The sequence below is a fragment of the Saccopteryx bilineata genome, chromosome 6, assembly GCF_036850765.1.
Source record: "Saccopteryx bilineata isolate mSacBil1 chromosome 6, mSacBil1_pri_phased_curated, whole genome shotgun sequence".
In the NCBI taxonomy this organism is placed as follows: Eukaryota; Metazoa; Chordata; class Mammalia; order Chiroptera; family Emballonuridae; genus Saccopteryx; species Saccopteryx bilineata.
In genome coordinates, this window is record NC_089495.1 from 100,443,556 (window position 1) to 100,466,496 (window position 22,941).

The 22,941-nt window shown below is 37.6% G+C and overlaps 1 protein-coding gene across 4 annotated transcripts in view; it reads left to right on the forward strand.

Moving 5' to 3' along the window:
• The window catches only part of NAA16 (N-alpha-acetyltransferase 16, NatA auxiliary subunit), a 94,190-nt gene that overhangs the window by 25,767 nt on the left and 45,482 nt on the right, over positions 1 to 22,941 (forward strand). For all 4 annotated transcript variants that reach the window (XM_066235960.1, XM_066235963.1, XM_066235962.1 and 1 more), the window contains one exon: positions 6,740 to 6,846. In XM_066235960.1, the coding sequence (XP_066092057.1) occupies positions 6,740 to 6,846 (107 nt within the window). The remainder of the gene's footprint in view (positions 1 to 6,739; positions 6,847 to 22,941) is intronic.

Consider the following 22,941-nt stretch of genomic DNA (forward strand, 5'->3'; position numbering starts at 1 on the left):
GCTTTTGCCCCACCTGTATGCATTGTGAATTTCCAAGATGGAGTATACTGTGCAGGGGGAGCATTTTCCTAATAGAGGTGTTTTATGAAAGATGCTTGGGCTCACATTTCTGTATGTCCTTGAAAAAAACCTCAGCTTTTTGAAATACAATTCACTATCATAAAATTCACTTTTTTAAAGTGTGTAATTCAGTGTTTTAGCATATTCATGAAATTGTGCAACCATTGCCACTATCCGGTTTAATAAAATTGTCTTCACTCCAGAAAGAAACGCATTAACAGTCATTCTCACCCACCCCAAACCTAACCTTTAACTCTCCTCCATTCTCCCCCAGCACCAGGTAATCATACTTTCTTTCTTTATGTATTCACCTGTTTTGGACATTTCATTTAAATGAAACTGTACCATAGGTGGCCAAATTTATCTGCCTTTTTATTTTTAAATTACTTTCAGGTTGTCCCTTATGTTTCACAATACACTGGTACATTTTCTTAGTTTGGAAATTTCAGATGCATTCATGCCTCTTAGGAAAAGAAAGAAAACTTACATAATTTTAGGATTACAACAAGAGTTCTTACTTAGCTCTGTTATTTCTTTGTGAAACATGAGGCTTCGGATTAATACTGCCTAGATTTATTTTTTTTCAAGATTTTATTTATTGATTTGTAGAGAGAGGAGAGTGAGGGAGAAAGAGAGAGAAGCTAGAAGCATCAACTCATATTAGTTGCTTCCTTTATGTGCCTTGACCGGGCCAGCCCAGGGTTCCAGCGACCTCAGCATTCCAGGTCAATGCTTTTTATCCACTGCGCCACCAGAGGTCAGGCTATATTTATTTTCATAGTCAACAAAGTTTGCTAAAAGCTCTCAGTACATGATTGGAAATGTATTTTTTATTGAAAAATAGCCTGAAACCAACTTTAATTATGAAGTGCTATTTAGGTTAAAGTGGAATCATCCTGTATCCTCTGAGACATTCTGTCTTTGAAATGCTAAAAAGATCTTTTTTCAAGAGAGGTCTGAGTTGAGGAGTCTGATGGCATGGGCTTCAAAGATCATCATCACTGTACGGTTATAATATATGTATTTAGAAAGCTCCAGTGAACATATATAGAATTGTTCAAATACTTAGTTGTACCTGTGCAAAAGCTAAATACTTGATTATTTTTTTGCCTCTCTAGAAAAAATTTTATGTGTGATAAGAAAGGCATCTCACCTATCAAAAGCAAATAAGAGCTTTTCAAAAAAACATGATGGGACTTAAGAATGCAAGGAAGAACTTCTGAAAAAGGCTTTCCAGTTTTTAATATAAAGTTTTAGTTAGTATAGAGTAGGGAACACAGCAGAATTCCTGGGACGATTCTCTAGTAACCTGAAATTTTAAGTGCTATGAAAATAATGCAAGGATATACATAGCTTCTTTTCAACATAATTCGTTTAGTTCATCATTTTCTATTAGCCTTCACTGACCAAGGGGGAGAGAGAGGGAAGGAGAAAACAGAGTATTAAACATAGAATGTTAATCAAATTTTGCTTTTTTAGCCCTGGCCAGTTGGCTCAGCAGTAGAATGTTGGCCTGGTATGTGGAAGTCCCAGGTTTGATTCTTGGTCAGGGCACACAGGAGAAGTGACCATCTGCTTCTCCACCCTTCTCCGTTCTCTCTCTCTCTCTCTCTCTCTCTCTCTCTCTCTCTCTCCCCCTCTCTCCCCCTCTCTCCCCCTCTCCTGCAACCATGGCTTGAATGGTTTGATCAAGTTTGCCCTGGGTGCTGATGATGGCTCCATGGCTTCGCCTCAAGTGCTGAAATAACTCGGGTTGCTAACCAACAGAGGAGTGGTCCCAGCTGGGCAGAGCATTGCCTTTTAGGGGGCTTGCCAGGTGGATCCTGGTTGAGGCATATGCGAGAATCCATCTCAGTTTCCCTGCCTCTCACTTAATAAAAAAAATTTTTTTACTTTATTATTTATTTTCCTGATATTTATTTATTTATTCAAAGATATAATTGACATATAACATTGTGGAAGTTTAAAATGTAAAATTATTGATTTGATACATTTGTATATTACAGTGTTACCACCGTACTGTTAGCTAACACCATCTGGTCACATAATTATCACTTCTGTTTTGTAGTGAGAAATAGAATAAATTTTCAGTGAATCAGATACAGTCTGATCTTAACACTTATGTTTATTTTAGCAGCGGTTTTGGATACATCAATTTTTATGTGAATCAGTGTTGCACATCTAGAGAGAATTAGCAAAGTGTCTAGGTAGTCAGATAACCTGTTTGTAGGCTGTGATGCTAAATAGACACATAATAATTGATGGGTTTTTCCCCCATCTGGGGGTTCTAAAAAGTTATTTTACAATAACTAGGAAGAAAGGAGATTATTTGTTTTGTTTTTTTTTAAGGGTTTTACTTACACCTGAAGAAAAAAATTGTGAGATGGGTAAATAGTCATTTTTGGATGTAGTGTGTGATTGAGTAGTTTAATAGCTGTATGTAGGCTTCTTGTTTAGATAATACATTCATACAATTTCAAGTACAAAGGAACAGAACTTTTTCAAGTGAAAAGTCTTCTATGTGTCTCTGACCCCGGCCACCAAGCTGACTTCCCTAGAGACAGCCATTGTTACCAGTAAATGATGTGTGTTCTTCCAGAAGTACATTGTGCATAATGAGTGGTGAATTTGTTTATAGCTTTCTTTTTTTTCTCCCCCTTTCTACCAAAATGGTAGCAAACAGATTGCTCTGTACCTGCCCCCCCCCCCCACTTAACTCTGAATCTGGAGTTTATAGTTCTATTTGAGCACAGAAGAGCTTCCTCATAGCTGCATAGGTAAATAATAGTTTAAGGGGAAAAAAGGCTTTCAATATTGTGGATAATTGAAAGTTGAGTACAGATAGTTTTTTTAATCAAATCTGCCAGTATGATCTGCATAGACTGAGAAATTGGACCAAGAAGTGGAGGTTAGAATAGCCTCTGACATGTAGGTTAAATACTTGTTTTTTCAGTGGATGATAGCAAATATAGAAGTTTTTGTTTTGTTTTTATGTTTTTTTAGAAAGAGAGGGAGAGGGCCACACAGGAGGGGAGAGAGATGAGAAACATCAACTCATAGTTGTGGCACCTTAGTTGTACATTGATTGCTTTCTCATATGTTCCTTGTCTGGTGGACTCCAGCCAAGCCAGTGACCCCTTCCTCAAGCCTGTGATCTTTGGGCTCAAGACAGTGACCATGGTGTCATGTCTATGATCCTACGCTCAAGCTGGTGACCCTGTGCTCAAACTGGATGAGCCTGTGTCCAGGCTGACGCTCTATCATCTGCACCACTGCTTAGTCAGGCTAGAAGATTCTTAACCATAGAAATATAGTAGTTGCAGATATTAAGGCATACAGTGATAGACAACATTAATTGCGTGATTATTGTGTGCCATACACTCTACTTACTGCTATACAGTTATCTTTGTTTGAGCCACTCAGGAGTACTCTTCAGGCTAGTGGTGGTGTTACCCTCTCTTATAGTGGAGAAAGTGAGGTTTTTAGTGGACAAGTTATTTGCGCAGGTCATACAAAGTAAGTAAAGGTTTTTGCTTTCCTGTAAGCAACAACATCTCTTACTGTCTACCATAATGTTAACATTTGCTTTATATCAGAGGAAGTGCTGGAAACATTTGATCTCTGAAATTTCTTTTGATTTTTAAGGAAATAAGGTTATATGTTTAAGCCAGAGAAAAATTTTGTGTTGTCTTGGTAATCTGTAATTTTCAAAAGACCTATACTTTGTATATGATCTAATAAAAGATTAGTAGTAGGCCCTGCTGGTTTGCTCAGTGGATAGACATTGGCCCAGCATGTGAATGTCCCGGGTTCGATCCCTGGTCAGAGCACATGAGAAACCACCATATGCTTCTCTTCCCTTCCCTCTCCTGCTTCTCTCTCTCATACCCTCTCACAGCCAGTGGCTCGACTGGTTCAAGCCTTAGCCCTGGGCGCTGAGGATAGGTCAGTTGATTCGAGCATCAGCCCCAGATGGGGGTTGCTGGGTGAATCCCAGTCGGGGCTCATGCAGAAATCTGTCTCTTTATCTGCCCTCCTGTCACTTAAAAAATAAATAAAATATTAGTGGTAATCTGAAAACAGTCTTCATAGTAAATTGAATTAACAAATGTTGTAGCTGTTTTTGTTGTTACTTTTTTAGGAAGAGAGAGGGAGACAGAGACAGACCGGTAGGGAGAGAGATGAGAACCATCAGCTTGTAGTTATGTCACTTTAATTGTTCATTGATTGCTTTCTCATATATGCCTTGACCAGGGGGCTACAGCTGAGCCAGTGACCCCTGGGCTCAAGCCAGCAACCTTGTGCTTCAGGGATCATGTTTATGATCCCTCGCTCAAGCCAGATAGATGAGCCCACGCTCATGCTGGTGACCTTGGGGTTTCAACCTGGGTCCTCCTCAGCACCCCAGGTCGATGCTCTATTCACTGTGCCACTGCCTGGTCAGGCTTATAGCTGTTTTTATATTTTATAAATTTTCCACTCAATAAAATTTAAATTTCTCTTTTAAATTTTATATCTAATTGTATTGAGTATACATATTTTGTTTAGTACGATTGGTCAAAACAAATATATATAAGATCTACTGGAAAGTTCTGTCCGTTTTTGGAATAAAACAAAATACAAATTTTTCTTACCATCAATAAACTTTATTAAATAATATAATTGCCATTATTATTAATGATTTCTTGCCAACATGAGGGCAATTTGTATTCATTTTAGAGAGGAGAGAGAATGAGAGAAGTGTGGGGAGGAGCAGGAAGCGTCAACTCCCATATGTGCCTTGACCAGGCAAGCCCGGGGTTTTGAACCGGCAACCTCAGCATTCCAGGTCGACGTTTTATCCACTGCGCCACCACAGGTCGAGCCAACATGAGGGCAATTTGTATATCCCATTTTTGAAAAATGTTTAATCTTTTGATGTGAAAAATTGAACCAGTGCTTGTTTGATATCTTCTTCATTTTTGAATTTTTTGCCCTTCAAAACATTTTGTAAGGACAAAAACAAATGATAGTCGGAGGGTGCTAAGTCCGGGGAATATGGTGGATGCAACAGACATGCTTCTGTAGCATTTCTTCCTTGTTGAAATTCGTAAAAATTACAGTGACGTAAATGAACTTTATCAGTAGCCATGGGTACACTATCGCTTCACACATAAGACTAACGTGAATCAACTTTGTTTTAGTTAATTTGCTATATCAGTATGTATACATTAAGTGATAAAAATAGGCACACATGTGCCAAATAAACATGTGCTTACGTGTCGAAACTTGTTGTGATAGAAACGGACAGAACTTTCCGGTAGACCTTATATAACCTCTTTGGGCAGGTGGGTTTTTTAATATAATGTTGTGATTCATAAACCTTAAGAGTTCATTTTCTTAATCTTACTTTAGGTTAATCCAGTGGTAGTCAACCTGGTCTCTACCGGCCACTAGTGGGTGGTAGTGGAGCAACCCAAGTATAAATAAAAAGATAGATTTAACTATAGTAAGTTGTTTTATAAAGATTTATTCTGCCAAACTTAGCGAAAATCTGACATAAAGTACTTAGTAAGTAATTATTATATGCTTTAACTTGCTGTAACTCTGCTTTATAAATTTTATAAAGTAAAGTTACTTCCCTACTTTATAAATCACCATTACTGTGGAACTGGTGGGCAGTTAGAAAATTTTACTACTAACAGAGATACAAAAGTAGGTGGTAGGTATAAAAAGGTTGACTACCCCTGGGTTAAACCATTCATGGCATACATGTATCTTTTTCTTTTTAAAAAGTGGACAAATCCATGTCCTTATAACCCTTGTTCCTTATAATGTCCTTTAACTCTTACTGTTAAAAAAGTTCTGTATCTGAGTTAGAGCCTTTTTTATTAAAAGTTTTTCTTTTTTTTCTGCTTTGAAAAAGTGATGCCAAAATTTTTTGGTAAGGGTTTAACAATAATAGAATGATTTACTTGATGTTGCAAATAAGATATTTATTTTAATTCTAATGTTAGAATGCCCCAAGGCTCAGTCTAATGTCTAACATATGTTCTTTTACTTATTGTTTTTCTTACTTCTGAAATGTTAAGTTCCATATTTAAAAAATTTTAATTACTATATATCCCCAGTACTGGGAACAGTGCCTGACACATAGTAGGTGCTTGGTAGATGATTATGGAAATGATTGAATGTTGAAGTAAAGCACTTAGTTGATTTGGAAAACATTTGCAAATGCTACTTTAGTTTTAAAATATATTTTGGCTGCTACTTGAATATAGTGCTGGTTAAAGTAGAATTTGTAGTCTTCAGAGAGCTTTGTAAGTTTTTTGCTGATAGTAGGACTGAGTCTGTGCTGGTCATTGAGATTAGAAAAGATACTTGCAATGGGGACTACATTTAGAATGCATAGAGTCGGTTACTTTTACTCAGAGTTGCACAGTTGTTTTGTTTATCTATCTTAGGAAGTATTTCTTGAAGATATTTTGGACCTAGATCTAGGGAAAACTACAGCTGCCAGCTGAGATATTTGGTGTTAGGCTTTTTGATGGTAGGTAACAAATAAGAAATCAAACTGATTGACTTGATGTTTGAAAATTGGAGAGGGGGGTAATTGTTTCTTAATTGATTTTTATTTTAAAATCATTTTGAGAACTGTTTGCATTAATCAAAGTATAACAAAGTACACTTTTGTTTCTAGGTGAAAAATTTAGAGAACTAATGGATAAGTTCCTGAGGGTTAACTTCAGTAAAGGCTGCCCGCCCTTGTTTACTACTTTGAAACCTTTATATTACAATACAGAAAAGGTAAAATTTGGTCTTCATTCAGTTTTGCTATAGTCTTTTCACTAAATTATTTTAGAAAGATTTACATGTAAATAATATGCTATGATTTAATCCTTTTTCTGTTCTGATAATGTTATTCACTTAAGCTGAAATGATATGCATGTAGTGTAAGTACTATCAAAGGGGATGTCAATCTGTGAAATTTACAGAGTAAAGACTTAAGAAGACACTGAGATGATTCAAAGTTATTGTTTTTAATGGGTATACTTTTCTATAAATGTGATATATTGTCATCAGAAGTCTATATTTAACTATTTCATGATTATTTCATAGTATGATTGTAGACTTTTTGTTATCCATACTTTTAAAGTTAGTGCATGGATAATTGTGTTAGTCCAACAGTAAGATGTCATTTGGTACTATTAGTTTTAACTCAAAAGGCTACATTTTAATAAATATAGTTTAGCTAGTTCTTGAATAAAGAGAATAATACTTTTCTGTTTTTTAAATTTAGAAAAGAGGTACTTGGTTTTCAATTAGAAAGATAATTAGAAAATTAAAAGTTAATAGAAGACAAGTTATAATTCTATTTTCAAGCATTGCTTTTTAATTATTAAGTTCTAAAATTTTGTTTTCTATAGTCAGAGTTTTAGAAAGTTACTAGTGAAAAAAGAAAAGAGTATATGAGAAATTTCAAAATATTTTTAGTTAAACCTGTATCTCTTTGTTTATTTTGTTTTGACCCATAATTATTTATGCATAGTAAACTTGAAAACAAGGTCAATAATAGGTATAACTGATTGACACTTTCTTCCTTGTGGCAGCAAGTTTCATAAACTAAAAAGGACAACTGATTGTATCTAGAACCTGGTTAGTAGAAACTGTTATTTACATTTTAAAAAATTAAGCCCTGACCAGTTGGTTCAGTGGTAGAGCGTTGGCCCAGGGTGTAAATGTCCTGAGTTCGATTCCCAGTCAGGGCACACAGGAGAAGCAGCCATTAGCTTCTCCACCCCTCCCTCTTCTCTTTCTCTTTCTCCTTCTCCTCCCCAAGCCATGGCTCGATTGGCATTAGCGAGTTGGCCTTGGGCACCGAGGATGGCTCTATAGTCTCCGCCTACGGTGCTAAAAAAAAGTGGCTCTAGTTGCAATGGAGCAAGGGCCCAAGATGGCTAGAGCATCATGCCCTAGTGGGCTTGCCAGATGGATCTTGGCCGGAGTGCATAAGGGAGTCTGTTTCTCTGCCTCCCTTCCTCTCACTAAAATAAATTAAAAAAAATTAATTTCTTTAATCTTTGTAGTATGAGTTACTTGACTGTAATGGTATTGCTCTCAATTTTTTAAAAAGTGATTGATTTTTATGAAAACGTAGCAGCGCCTACCAAAAATTTTGATGGGTTATTTAAATTAACATTTGCCAAAATTTTTTTGGGGGGGGCAAAGGTGCCAGAAGAAAGGTGAAATGGAAAGTCAGAAACAATAAAGAACTTACCTATGTGAATTAGAATACTGCTTTTGTCATGAACACACTCTTGCAGCAACTATTGAATACAGGGGTCATTAAATAATCCGTTCCCTAATCTTAGGCTTTCATTGACTTCCTCAGTTGTTACAAGGGGCATAGGCTTTTTTTCCCAAAATACCTCCAATATTGATCCAAAGTTACTATTATGAGGGTGTTAAGCATTTGTTGGTATTTTATAAAGCATGAAATTTGCATTTTAAAGGAGGCACTGAGAATGCATTAATTTGTATAGGAACCTTTGATATTTCTTCAGTGTTAATTTTTAAGCACGTAACATTATTAATTTTACCAAGTGCTTTTGAGAATTGAATGAAGCTGCTAAAAATTGAGTTCAAGTTATCAGAACAGTATAGTGAGGAAAAGTTTAAAAGTATGGAAATGCTTCTCAAATAATTTTGGCTACATATATTGTCATTACTTATAAAGGCATTTTAAAATTTGCATATTTTAACCTGCAGTGAGTCCTGTTTTTAGCAAAGGGCTGCATTTTATCTCTTGGGGAAGGATTTCAAAGAGATTAACCTTGATAAACAATTATGGTTTTGTATCCTTCCAAGTCTAAAGAATAATCCATGTAGGTAGTGTGAAAATAAAAGTCTTTTAAAGTTAGTTCAGAATACAGTACAATTTTAAAGAAAGAAAAAGTATTTTAAAAATGCCTCAAACATTTTAAATTGTGACAATTTAAGAATATTGAGAGCATTTTTTTTCTTTTTTTTTATTCAGTGAGAGGAGGGGAGGCAGAGAGAGACAGATTCCCACATGTGCCCCAACCAGGATCCACCTGGCAAGCCCACTAGGGGGTGATGGTCTGCCCATCTTGTTACTCATTGTTCGGCACTTTTTAGTGCAGGGGTCCCCAAACTTTTTACACAGGGGGCCAGTTCACTGTCCTTCAGACCATTGGAGGGCCGCCACATACAGTGCTCCTCTCACTGACCACCAATGAAAGAGGCGCCCCTTCCGGAAGTGCAGCGGGGGCCGGATAAATGGGCCGCATGTGGTCCACAGGCCGTAGTTTGGGGACATCTGTTTTAGTGCCTGAGGTGGAGGCCATGGAGCCGTCCTCAGCACCTGGGGTCAACTCGCTCCATTCGAGCCATGGATGCAGGAGGGGAAGAGAGAGAGAGAGAGAGAGAGAGAAGTGAGAAGGGGAGGAGTGGAGCAGATGGGCACTTTCCTGTGTGCCAAGAATTGAACCAGAAATCCATACACTGGACCAACACTCTACCACTGAGACTGGCCAGGACTGAGAACATTTTTCATGTAATTTCTTTTAAGCTTTTTTCCTCTGCATTTATTTGTGGTGTATGGATGTAGCTAGTATTTTGACCATAAAATATATTTTTTCTTTTCCCCCTGGCAATTTTGTAAGCATTTAATATGTTATAGTAGAGTCTTCATTGTTTTTCTTATGATTGCTTAGTCTTTTATCAAAATTATACCTCTATTGCTGAACTTTGGTTTTCTAAGTTATCACTGTAAAAAAATGTTGCAGCCCTGGCCAGTTGGCTCAGTGGTAGAGCGTCTGCCCAGCATGTGGACATCCCAGGTTTGATTCCTGGTCAGAGCACACAGGAGAAGCAACCATCTGCTTCTCCATCCCTCCCCCTCTCCTTCCCCCCCCCTCTCTCTTCCCCTCCCACAGCCAAGGCTCCATTGGAGCAAGTTGGCCCAGGGTGCTGAGGATGGTTCCATGGCCTCGCCTCAGGTGCTAAAATAGCTCAGTTGTCAAGCAGTGGAGCAATGGCCTCAGATGGGCAGAGCATTGCCCCCCTAGTGGGCTTGCCAAGTGGATCCCGGTTGGGATGCATGCAGGAGTACTTTGCATCACCACTTCTCACTTAAGAAAAAAAAAAAGTTAAAAAAAATGTTGCAAGTGTCTTTTTACATATACCTTTATTTAGGATTGTCTCATAATTCTCAATAAATTTATGGGTAAAAAGTGTGAATATTTTGTGGTTCTTGATAAATACTGATATATTGGTTTCTATAAGGTTGTAAACACCAGTTGGTGTTGCCACTAACAATGTGTGTAGAGAGGTTCACTGTACCCTTGTCAACGTTAGGTACTGTTAACATTTTATGGATGTGTTTGCTTTTCTATGGTAATTTTTTTTGACATAAAGAAGTTAAAACAAGCTACGTTTGTTGATTTTTATTTCTATTATAGAAGTTCATCTATTGTTTTAGAAACAGTTTGGAAAGTCCTCTTCTAGAGAAATGCTCCTTGAGATGGGATGAGGAGATTTTGTTTCCCAGGGGACATTTTGCACTATCTGGAGACATTTTTTGTCACTGTTGTGGGACTGTGCTACTGACATCTCATAGATGGTGGCCAGAGATGCTGCTGAACATCTGCAATGCACAGCACATCCCCCACAACAAAGAACTCCATTATTGACATGTTAGGCCAGATAATTGTTATTGGGGGCTATCCTGTGCATTATGCGATATTTAGCACTGTACTTGGCATCCACTAACTGAATGTCAGTAGCTTCCCCCCAGTCACTTCTTTGTTGTTAACAGCTTTATTGAGAATATAATTCACACACCATAAAAATGACCTACTTGAAGTGTACAATTCAGTGATTTTTATTATATTCAGAGGTTTGCAACTATCATTATAGTGTAATTTTAGAAAATTTCATCACTCCAACAAGAACAATCATCTCCTCAGCATTAAGCAACTACTAGTCTACCTTCTAACTGTGGATTTGCCTGTTCTCACATTTCATATGAATAGAATTGTACAATATGTGGCCTTGTTTTCTTTAGCGTCTTTTACTTAGCATAATATTTTCATCCATGTAGTAGCATGAGTGAGTACTTCATTCGTTTTGATAGCTGAACAATATCACATTGTATGGGTATACCACATTTTACCTGTCAATTGATGGACATTTTGGTTGTTTCTACCTTTTAGTTATTATCAATAATGCTACTATGAACATTTTTATATCAGTTTTTGCATGCACATATTTTCATTTCTTTTGGGTGTATATACTTAGGAGTATAATTTGTAGGTCAAATAATAACTTTTTTTACATTTTTAAAAGACTGACAGATTGTCTTCCAAAGTGCCTCTACCATTTTACATTTCCACAAGCAGTGTAGAGGATTTTGATTTCTACACATCCTTTCCATCAATCCATTTGTTATTTTCTTTACTTGATTATAGCCATCCAAGTGTGTGCGAAGTGATAGCTCCCTCTGTTTTTGGTTTGCATTTCCTTGCTGACTGATGATGCTGAGCATCTTTTCTTCTTAAAAAATTTATTTACTGATTTGGGAGAGAGAACATCGATTTGTTGTTCCACTTATTTATGTATTCCTTGGTTGATTCTTGTATGTGCTCTGACAGTGGATCAAAACTGCAACCGTGGTGTATTGGGACTATGCTCTAACTGGCTGAGCTACCCAGCCAGGGCGAGCATCTTTTCATGTACTTATTTGTATATCCTCTTTGGAGAAATGTCAATTTGGATTCTTTTCCCAGTTTTAATTGAGTTATTTGTCTTTTTTATTATCTAGGTGTAAGAGTTCTTTATACAGGGGGTCCTCAGGTTACAACACAGTTCCGTTCCTACGACAGTGATATAACCCAAATTTTGGTGTAAGTCAAAACACACCCTAGCTTAAGTCACTTACCTATCCTAACACAGTTGCAAAATCATAATCTAGAACATAAAAACACAACTAAGCCACAGAAAAATAAAAAGGACATAAATAAATATACTGTACTGTAATAACAGACAAAATGGCAAAAAATATGAGTGTAAAAGAATTCCTTACCTTTATTCCTGTGGTTGGCTTGCACACTGGAAGGGGCATTGCAAGGTGGGAGAGAGCGACCTATTATTGGGAGGAGGGAGCTGGAGAGGCAGGAGAACCTGCAGAAGGTGCTGGAGGTACTGGGTCAGGTGAGTCAGGATTGCCGAAGGAACGTGCTGGAGATGGTTCTTCCTGTACTACAGGTGTTTCATCTCGAGAAGAGCTGATAAAGAGGGTATAAGATCTGTTGCAGCCTCTCTGCCTTCTTAAAGAATTGTTCCAGACTAATCTGGAAGGTTGATGACTTCTTCTCTTCCAAAATCTGCCTATAGCATTGCAAGGAATCCATAGCAGCTCTATAGACCTTACTGACTCCGTCATTGGTATGTGATGCTAATGGCATAAGCCGAAACATTCATGTCTCATTTTTTTTAAGTTTTAATGGGAGTGAGCATCAAAAACTCAAAATGTCGTATATCGAGACTGTCATAACTCGAGGACCTTTGTATAATGTGAAAAATGGTGTATCAGATGTGGTGTTGTAGGACTTTGTCTTTAAGGTTAATAAAAAAAAAATTCTCTTAACTTGTACATTAAAAAAGCTGATGAAGGGCCATAATTTAGGAAATCATCTATGGTAGTCACAATATGTGCCCAGGTTAGATTTTGTTAGCAAAAACAAAGCTTCTTTAATCCTGATCAACTGTAACTATCATAAGAAAATATTTAAATCAAGAGAAGGTAGTTGAACTTGGAAATAATTTCAGTTCATGGAAAATTTTGGCCATAGAATTTTTTAAATTGAATTTCCTGGCGGTGACATTGATTAATAAAATTACATATGTGTCAGATATACAGTTTTATAATACATCATTTTGTTTTGCAAGAGAAAGAGACATACAGGAAAGGAGAGAGATGAGAAGCATTTATATTTATAGAAATTAAATTTTTTAGATTCAATAAATATATCTAATGAACTGGGGAGGCCAGTGTTCTTTGTAGTTTATTTATTTATTTTTATTTTTATTTTTTACAGAGACAGAGAGAGAGTCAGAGAGAGGGATAGACAGGGACAGACAGACAGGAATGGAGAGATGAGAAGCATCAATCATTAGTTTTTCGTTGCGCATTACGACACCTTAATTGTTCATTGATTGCTTTCTCATATGTGCCTTGACCGTGGACCTTCAGCAGACTGAGTAACCCCTTGCTGGAGCCAGTGACCTTGGGTCCAAGCTGGTGAATTTTTGCTCAAACCAGATGAGCCCGTGCTCAAGCTGGTGACCTCAGGGTCTCGAACCTGGGTCTTCCGCATCCCAGTCCAACGCTCTATCCACTGCGCCACCACCCGGTCAGGCTGTAGTTTTTTTTAAAGGAGATTTCATCTGAAACCATTATCATGATTTTTCTCAGTCATACCTTGCTTTGAAGTTCTGAAGCTATAAATATGTTTTATTCATTAGTGTTTATACTCCTTTGTTTTATTATTGAACTGACTTTAAAAATGTTTTACCTTATAGTCAAAGGTATATACATCCTTATTTAAAACTTGCTGTAGCTGCAGTTTTTGCAACTGCCAGTAGATGGCATTGTAAGTTCATGAAAAAAAATAATATTTGACTAAAATAAACAAATTTAGTACTGAATTTCTAAGCCTGGGAAGTTTTTTAAGTTACAGATATTTTAAATGAGACTGAAGGGTTGGTATTGGCCATAGTGGGTTAACATTGTCTATTATCTTTAATTTTCCTTTATGATAATAGTCTTTTTGCAATGTTTTTATCTCTTCTCAAATTCGAGTGTGTTTTTTTTTTAATTTTTTATTTTATTTATTCATTTTTATAGAGGAGAGAGAGAGAGAGAGAGAGAGAAGGGAGAGGAGCTGGAAGCATCAACTCCCATATGTGCCTTGACCAGGCAAGCCTAGGGTTTTGATCCGGCGACCTCAGCATTTCCAGGTCGACGCTTTATCCACTGCACCACCACAGGTCAGGCCCTCGAGTGTGTTTTAGAACTAACCAGAGGGCTTCCTAAAAACTGATTGCTGCTGGATCCAGTTTCTGATTCTGTAAATCTGGGGTCTGATCCCAAAATTTGCATCCCTAGCAGATTACCATGTGATTCCAATGTGGATGACATTAATGATCTGAAAATCACACTTTAAGAACCACTATCTTTTTAAGAAATGTAGTTAAAAACTGCATAAAATTGACCTGTGGTGGTGCAGTGGGATAAAGCGTCGACCTGGAACACTGAGGTTTCCGGTTCGAAACCCTGGGCTTGCCTGGTCAAGGCACATATGGGAGTTGATGCTTCCTGCTCCTCCCCTTTCTCTCTCTTTCTCTCTCTCTCTCTCTCTTTCTCCCCTCTCTCTAAACAAAAAAAAAAAATCAATAAACAAAAACTGCATAAAATTTATTATTTTACTCATTTTTAAGTGTATGGTTCAGTGGTATTAAATATACTTATGTTTTTGTGCAGTCATCACCATCATCCATCCCTATAACTCTTCATCTTGTAGAACTGACATTCAATCCTTATTAAATAGTAACTTTCTGTTTTCCCCTCCTTCCAGTCCCTGACAACCATCATTACACTTTCTGTCTTTATGATTTTGACTAGTTTAGGTACTTCATATAAGTGGAATCATATAGTGACTGGCTTATTTCACTTAGTATAATGTTCTCAGGGTTCATTCATGTTTTAGCATTTTGCAATGTTTCTTTCCTTTATAAGGCTGAAAATATTCCATTTTATGTGTATAGCATATTTTGTTTATCTGTTCATTCATTGATAGACACTTGGGTTACTCTCACATTTTGGTTATTGTAAATAATTCTGTTATGATGCCTGACCTGTGGTGGCGCCGTGGATAAAGCGTCGACCTGGAAATGCTGAGGTCGCAGGTTTGAAACCCTGGGCTTGCCTGGTCAAGGCACATATGGGAGTTGATGCTTCCAGCTCCTCCCTACCTTCTTTCTCTCTCTCTCCCTCTCTGTCTCTCTCTCCCTTTCTCTCTCCTCTCTAAAATGAATAAATTAAAAATAATAATAATAAAAAAAGAGTGTAAAAACAGCTCTTTTATTAATTCTGTTATGAACATGGTTGTACAGATATATCTTTTTAAGACTCTGCTTCCAGTTTGGAGGCATATACACAGAAGTGGAATTGATGGGTCATTTAATAATTCTCTTTTTAATATTGTGAGGAACTGCCATGTTTTCCACAGCAGTTTTACCATTTTATATTACCGACAGTGCACAGGTTTACAGCCTCGTCAACAGTTTTTTTCTGTTTTTTTTTTCCCTTAGTCATCCTCTTAGGTGTAAGGTTGTATCTCATTATAGTTTTGATTTGCATTTCCTTAATGATCAGTGATTTGCATCTTTTCATGTGCTTATTGGTTACTATTCATATATCTTTTTTGGAAGAATGTCTATTTAAGTACTTGGCCCATTTTGAATTGTATTTTTTTTTGTTTTTGTGTTTAAAAATTCTCTATATATTCTGAATATTAATCTCTGATTAATGATTTGCAAATATTTTCTTTCATTCTCTGGGTTGCTTTTTTACTTTGTGGGTAGAGATTTAATGCACAATTTTTTAAAATTTTCATGAAGTTAATTTGTCTATTTTGTTGTTACTGGGGTCTTTGGTGTGATATACAAGAAAGCATTGCCAAATCCAGTATTGTAAAGCTTTAGTCCTATTTTTTTCTAAGAGTTTTATTGTTGTAGGTTTTACAGTCTTATGTTTAGTTCCTTGATGCATTTTGAGTTCATTTTTATATATGGTATTAGGTAAGGGTCTAACTTCATTCTTATTTTTCTTTTTTAGATTTTATTTATTGATTTTATTGGGGGGGTGGAGCGAGAAGTTTCAAGACATAGTTGGTTCACTTCAGTAGTTCATTGAATGCTTCTCGTATGTGCCTTGACCAGGCAAACCTAGGGTTCTAAAACTGGCAACCTGAGCATTCCAGGTTGAAGCTTTATCCATTGCGCCACCACAGGCCAGGTGAATCTAGCTTCATTCTTTTGCATGTGAGTATCCAGTTTTCCCAGCACCTTTTGTTGAAAAGAATGTTCTTTCCCCATTGAATGGTCTTGGTGCCCTTGTCAGAAATCATTTGTCTATAAAGGCAAGAGTTTATTTCTGAGTGTAAGGGCAGGGACCACCACAATCGTGCCATTCACATCCAAGTTCCCATTAGATTCGGGCAGATGGTGAAGAAACAGTAGAGTCAAAAAATGGTGGGCCATTCCTTTATTCTAGCCTCGCACCCAGCCAGCGAGTAAAACACACACAGAGGGAAAACAAACACTTCCCTTCCATGCATTCAGAGCTCACAAAGTTACTGACACATCTGGCTTTTCTTAGAATCAAAGGCCCCCTACCAGCTCAGTCACTTCTGGTTCCCCATCTGCACACCTTCTCCCTTCTCCTCTCTGCACCAACTGGCTTCTCCTTCAGCACCCTGCCATCTTGGTTTCCTTCTTCCTTCTCCTTCTCTCTCTTCTTCAGACTTTTTGGTGTGAAACCCCTCCTCCAGCAACATTAGCATAATAATTTCTCTTCCCAAGCAATAGTGAAGGGGATTGTTTTCTTAATTTCTCTTTCAGACAGTTCATTGTTGATGTATGAAAATGCCTCTGATTTCTGGATATTAATTTTATATCCTGCCACCTTGCTGAATGCATTTATCAGGTCCAGTAGTTTTTTGACAGAGACTTTAGGGTTTTCTATATATAGTATCATATCATCAGCAAATAATGATAGTTTTACATCTTCTTTTCCAATTTGGATGCCTTTTATTTCTTCTTCTTGTCTGATTGCTGTGGCTAGGACTTCCAGAACTGTGTTGAATAAGAGTGGTGAAAGGGGGCACCCCTGCCTTGTTCCTGATCTTAAGGGAATTGCTTTTAATTTTTGCTCATTGATTATGATATTGGCTGTGGGTTTGTCATAGATGGCCTTTATCATGTTGACGTATGTTCCCTATATTCCACTTTGCTGAGAGTTTTGATCATAAATGGGTACTGGATTTTATCAAATGCTTTTTGTACATCTATTGATATTATCATGTGATTTTTCTCCTTCCTTTTGTTTATATGATGAATCACATTGATTGATTTGCAATATTGTACCAGCCTTGCCTTCCCAGAATAAATCCCACTTGATCATGATGTATGATTTTTTTCATGTATTGTTGGATCTGGTTTGCTAATATTTTGTTGAGAATTTTAGCATCTAAATTCATCAGGGATATTGGCCTATAGTTTTCTTTCTTTGTATTGTTTTTGCCTGGTTTTGGATTGAGGATTATGCTTGCCTTATAAAAGGAGCTAAGAAGGCTTCCCTCCTCTTGAATTTTTTGAAATAGCTTGAGAAGAATAGGAGTTACTTCTTCTTTGAATATTTGGTAGAATTTGCCTATGAAGCCATCTGGCCCAGGGCTTTTGTGTTTTGGGAGTTTTTTGATAACTGTTTCAATCTCATTTGTTGTAATCGGCCAGATTGATTTTTGAAAGATATTTTTCAAGGAATTTGTCCATTTTGACTAGGTTGTTTAATTTTTTGGCATACAGTTCTTCATAATATTTTCTTACAATCCTTTGTATTTCTACTGTGTCAGTTGTTACTTCTCCACTCTCATTTCTGATTTTATTTATTTGAGTCCTCTCTCTGTTTCTCTTGGTGAGTCTGGTTAAAGGTTCATCGATCTTATTTACCTTTTCAAAGAACCAGCTGTTGGTTTCATTGATCTTCTGTATTGTTTTTTTTTAGCTTCTATATTATTTATTTCTTCTCTGAACTTTAATATTTCCTCCTTTCTACTTCCTCTGGGCTTTACTTGCTGTTCTTTTTCTAGTTCTTTTAGATGCAGGGTTAAATAGTTTATTTGAGCTTTTTCTTAAGGTATGCTTGTAATGCTATGAACTTTCCTCTCAGGACTGTTTTTGCTGTGTCCCATAAATTTTGAGTTGTTGTATGTTCATTTTCATTTGTTTCAGGAAATTTTTGATTTCTTCCTTGATCTCATTGTTAACCCATTCGTTATTTAATAACATGCTATTTAGTTTCCAAGTGTTTGAATGTTTTCACTTTTTCTATTGTAGTAGATTTCTAATATGCCATTGTGATCAGAGAAGATGCTTGATATGATTTCAATCTTTTTAAATTTATTGAGACTCATTTTGTGTCCTAGCATGTGGTCTATCCTAGAGAATGTACCATGAGCACTTGAAAGAATGTATATTCTGCTGCTTTAATGTGAATGGTTCTGAAGATATCTATTAAATCCAGTTGATCTAGTGTGTCCTTTGAGGCTGCTGTTTCTTTGTTAATTTTCTTTCTTGAGGATCTATCCAGTGATGTTAGTGGGGCATTGAAATGCCCTACTATTTTAGTATTGTGGTTGATTTTGCCCTTTATGTCCATCAAAATCTGCTTTATATATTTAGATGCTCTCATATTAGGTGCATAGATATTTATAATGGTTGTATATTTCTGTTTAATTGTTCTCTTTATCATTATGTAGTGACCTTCTTTATCCCTTACTATCGCCTTTGTTTTAAAGTTTATTTTGTCAGATATAAGTATTGCTATCCCAGCTTTTTTTAAATTTCCATTTGCATGAAATTTTTTTTTTTATATCTCTTTACTTTCAGTCTATGTGTATCTTTTGTTTTGAGGTGGGTCTCTTGTAGACAGCTTATGTACGGGTCCTGTTTTCTTATCTATGCAGCTACCCTGTATCTTTTGATGGGAGCATTTAATCTATTTACATTTAAGGTTATTATTGATATGTAGTTGTTTATTGCCATTTTATTCTTTAATTCTACATTCCTCTGTTACTAGATTTTCCCCCCTTTGTTCTGTTTACAGCAGGCCCCTTAACATTTCTTGCAGCATTGGTTTGGTTGTAAAGAATTCCTTTAGTTTTTTTTTGTCTGGGAAGCCTTTTATTTCTTCTTCAATTTTAAATAATAGGCTTGCTGGATAAAGAAGTCTTAGTTGTAGGCTCTCGCTTTGCATTACTTTGAATATTTTTGGCCATTCCCTTCTGGCCTCAAGTGTTTCTGTTGAAAAGTCTGATGTCATTGTTATGAGGGCTCCTTTGTAGGTGATTGACTGCTTTTCTTTTTCAGCTTTTAGTATTTTTCTTTATATCTTAGCTTTGGTATTTTAATTATGATGTGTCTTGGTGTAAGTCTGTTTGGGTTCCTCTTCAATGGGATTCTCTGTGCTTCTTGAACTGTGTGGCTTTTTCCTGCATCAATTTAGGGAAGTTTTCAGCTATGATTTCTTCAGTCAAGTTCTCTACCCCTTGTATTTTCTCTTCTTCTTCAGGAACTCCTATTATGCAGATGCTGTTTCTCTTCATGTTGTCACAGAGCTCTCTTACAGTTTCCTTAAAGTTTTTGATCCTCTTTTCATTTTGTTGTTCTGCTTTCATGCTTTCACTTACCTTGTCCTCTAAATTGCTGATTCGATCCTCTGCTTCATCCAGCCTGCTTTTAATTCCTTCTAGTGTAGTCTTCATTTCTGATACTGTTTGTCATTTCTGTCTGACTCTTTTTTATGATTTCAATGTCCTTTTTGATTCTTGCTATCTCTTTGTTTAGGTGTTCATTATGTCTATCTATTGTTGCTCTAAGATCCTTTAGCATCCTAACAATCATTAATCTAAACTCTGCATCCAGTATCTTGGTTATTTCCATCTCATTCAGTTTTTTTTTATGGGAATTTCTCTTGTTGATTCATTTGAATTGCATTTCTCTGTCTTCCCAATTTGTTTCTGTATAGACTGCTTCTTTGGATGTGCTGTTTGTGTAGCTAGCTGAGTATAGGGTTGCTGTTGTCTGCCTCCAGGTTTTGTTGTTTCTAAATCTTACTGGATTTGCCTCAGCTGTTGTTTGTAATCTGCTTTCTGCTACTACTGTCTGGGCTACTTGTTTGCTGCTACTCCTCTTTTTGCTATTTGTGTCAGGATTTTCTATGTCTTAGCTGGATCTTGTGTGAGGACCCTTTCCTTATGATACTGCTCTTACTAGAGTTGTTAGATCCTGAGCTGATGCCACTGGATGTACCAGCCCTGGACCTCCCTGGCTGGAACCTGACACAGACTAGTGGGGGTCACTGCTTATGACCCTTAGCAACCTTCTTGGAGCTATAGGCAATCTAGAATTTGTGGCTGCCTCTGCTGAGCCCTGATGCCGTTGTAAATATCAATTGCACTCCTAGGCTGGCTTTTATCTACTCTTGGCCAGTGTGTGTGGGCTGTCTATTCCCGAGGTGTGGTCTTTCTGCTGCCCCCCCATCTCCTCGGGTACTCGGGTACTGGCAATGCCAGGCGCGCTGGCTTACAGGCCGCAGCTTGGGCTGCCCAGCTGGTGTGTGGGATGCTTCGCCGGGCTCCACCCCCCAGCTGGCACTGGGGACTCCTTGCCTTGCCGGGCTCCTTCCCCCACCATCGCATGGGAGGCCTCTCCAGGCTCTGCCCCTCACTGCCGTGTGGGCCACCAGGCTCCGCCCTCTGCAGGTACGCAAGACTCCTCTCCCTGCCGGGCTCCTCCCCTGACTGGCCTGCAGGAGGGCCCTCCGGGCTCTGCCCCTTTCTCTGCTGTGCTGGCTGCTGGGCTCCACACCTCACTGCCTCCTACGCCAAGCATCATGGCTGCTGCAGCCTGTCTCTCCCGCCCTTCGGAGGGTACTCTGCAGTTTGAGGGGGCTATGTAGCCCAGACCTCATCACTCAAAACCTGTGTCTCTGATGCACCCCCTGCTTCTGAGCGTCTCTTTGCACTGACTGGAGCAGGAGAGCCTCTGATGGGCGAGGTAATTGCTTCCCTTTGCTGGCTTGGTTCTCCCAGGAAAAATGGCCACTTTATTTAGGGAAATGACTCAGTTTAGGGGTCATGATGGCTTTCCCCCATAGTCTCTTCCTGTACTCCCGAGACTACACTCTCCTCTCACAACTCCAGCAACTCCAGTCCTCTTGGCGTTCCCTGCTCCTGGAGCCCTGGATAAGTGGCTGTAGAGTTGTGGATCCTCAGCCCCAGGATCAGGACCCCAGCCTGGAGACCCAGAGACTAGAGGAGGTGTATGGACAGTATTTAGCTGAAAGAAGAGCCAGGTTACTGTTTGCGAGAGGGGACAGAACTCTCAGACCCAGGCTTTGTATCTGGCCACTGGATGTACCAACCCTGGACTGCCCTGCCTGGAACCTGATGCATACCAGTGGGGGTCACTGCTCCTGGGAGCGGGGCAGCCTTTTCCATGTCACCGCCCTTCCTACCAGCTCAGTGTGGTTTCTTTGGTGATGCTTGGTTATAGATTCCTGTTAGTTTAGTCCAAAGTTGGTTTTTCAAGATGATTGTTCCTAAGTTAAGATGTAATCCACTTTGGTTCTGGGAGGTGGGAGTTGTAACATCTGCCTACTCCATCACCATTTTCTCTCTCCTATTTATTTTTGAAAAATTTAGTATTCTTTAAATGGTTGTTAGAACTCACCAGTGAAGCTACTGGTCCAGAGCTTTTCTTTGTTAATAGATTTTCAATTACTGATCAATCTCCTTACTAGTTGTAGGTCTAATCAGGGTTTAGAAATCATTGTTTTTAAACAATCATTGTTTTAAAAGTCTTAATATTAAAACAATACAGCATTTCCTGGCCTGTGGTAAAGCGTCAGCCTGGAATGCTGACATTGCTGGTTCAAAACCCTGGGCTTGCCTGGTCATCAAAGCACATACAAGAAGCAACTACTATGAATTGATGTTTCCCTCTCCTCCACCCCTCTCCTCTCTCTTTCTCTCTCTCCGCCCTCTGAAACTCAATAAATAAAATCTAACCCCCTCAAAAACAATACAGCATTATTATTCTAGTACCCTAATACATTTGGTTATATTTTCATTGAGAATATATCCATACATACATGTTTTAGTGAAGTCATAATATGTGTAAATTCTTTTCATTTTTTAAATATGTTACTCGCATATTTTTGCCACTGTTAATGTATAGTCCCTCCTATTTCCCTATTCCATTTATATCATAGAAAACTATGCCATATTACACAACATTATATCAGAAAGACATCACGTAGGTCTGAGCAGTGTTTTAGTTTGGTCATTTTTTGTTTTTTGTTTCTGACTGGTATCAATGGGATGGATGGTCAGTGGCTTTCTGGATACTGTATGTATACTATGAGACTTTGTGGGATGGAGTTCTAATTTTAATCCAAAATTAAGCTAATTAAATCATACCATTTTACATTCTATGGAAAGTGAAAAGGTTTCTTTTGTAGTCATATATATCTATTCATATATATGTGTATCAGAATCTGTTTAGGAATTTGTGATACATGGTCTGCTCTTCTGTGGCATAGAACTAACCAAAAATTTGGTTAGTTTGTAAAGAGGCCCAGGTAAAGAACAGAAACAATTGTTTCTCTGAAAATAAATGTGTTTGAATTTCAATTTTCACAAAATAGTAGGCAATGTGTCAGACCTTATTTTAGTTAATAGCTAGATCAGTGAATTTGGGTAGGAAAACCTGTAATTGTATAGTACAGATTTGTACTTTCTGTCTTTTACCAGGATTGGTGACAATAAAAGGACACTCAGAGTCATTTTACATTTTACTTATCAAATTTTTTTCCCTTTTTGTAGACATGCTGTCAATGATTCATAAATGGGACAAGTCTTTGTTAACTTTACATTTGCTTACTTTTAGATTGTTGTAATGTTTATAAACTTAAAAAAGGATACAGTCTATATAATGATATAATTAATATTATATCATTAAATATAATAATGC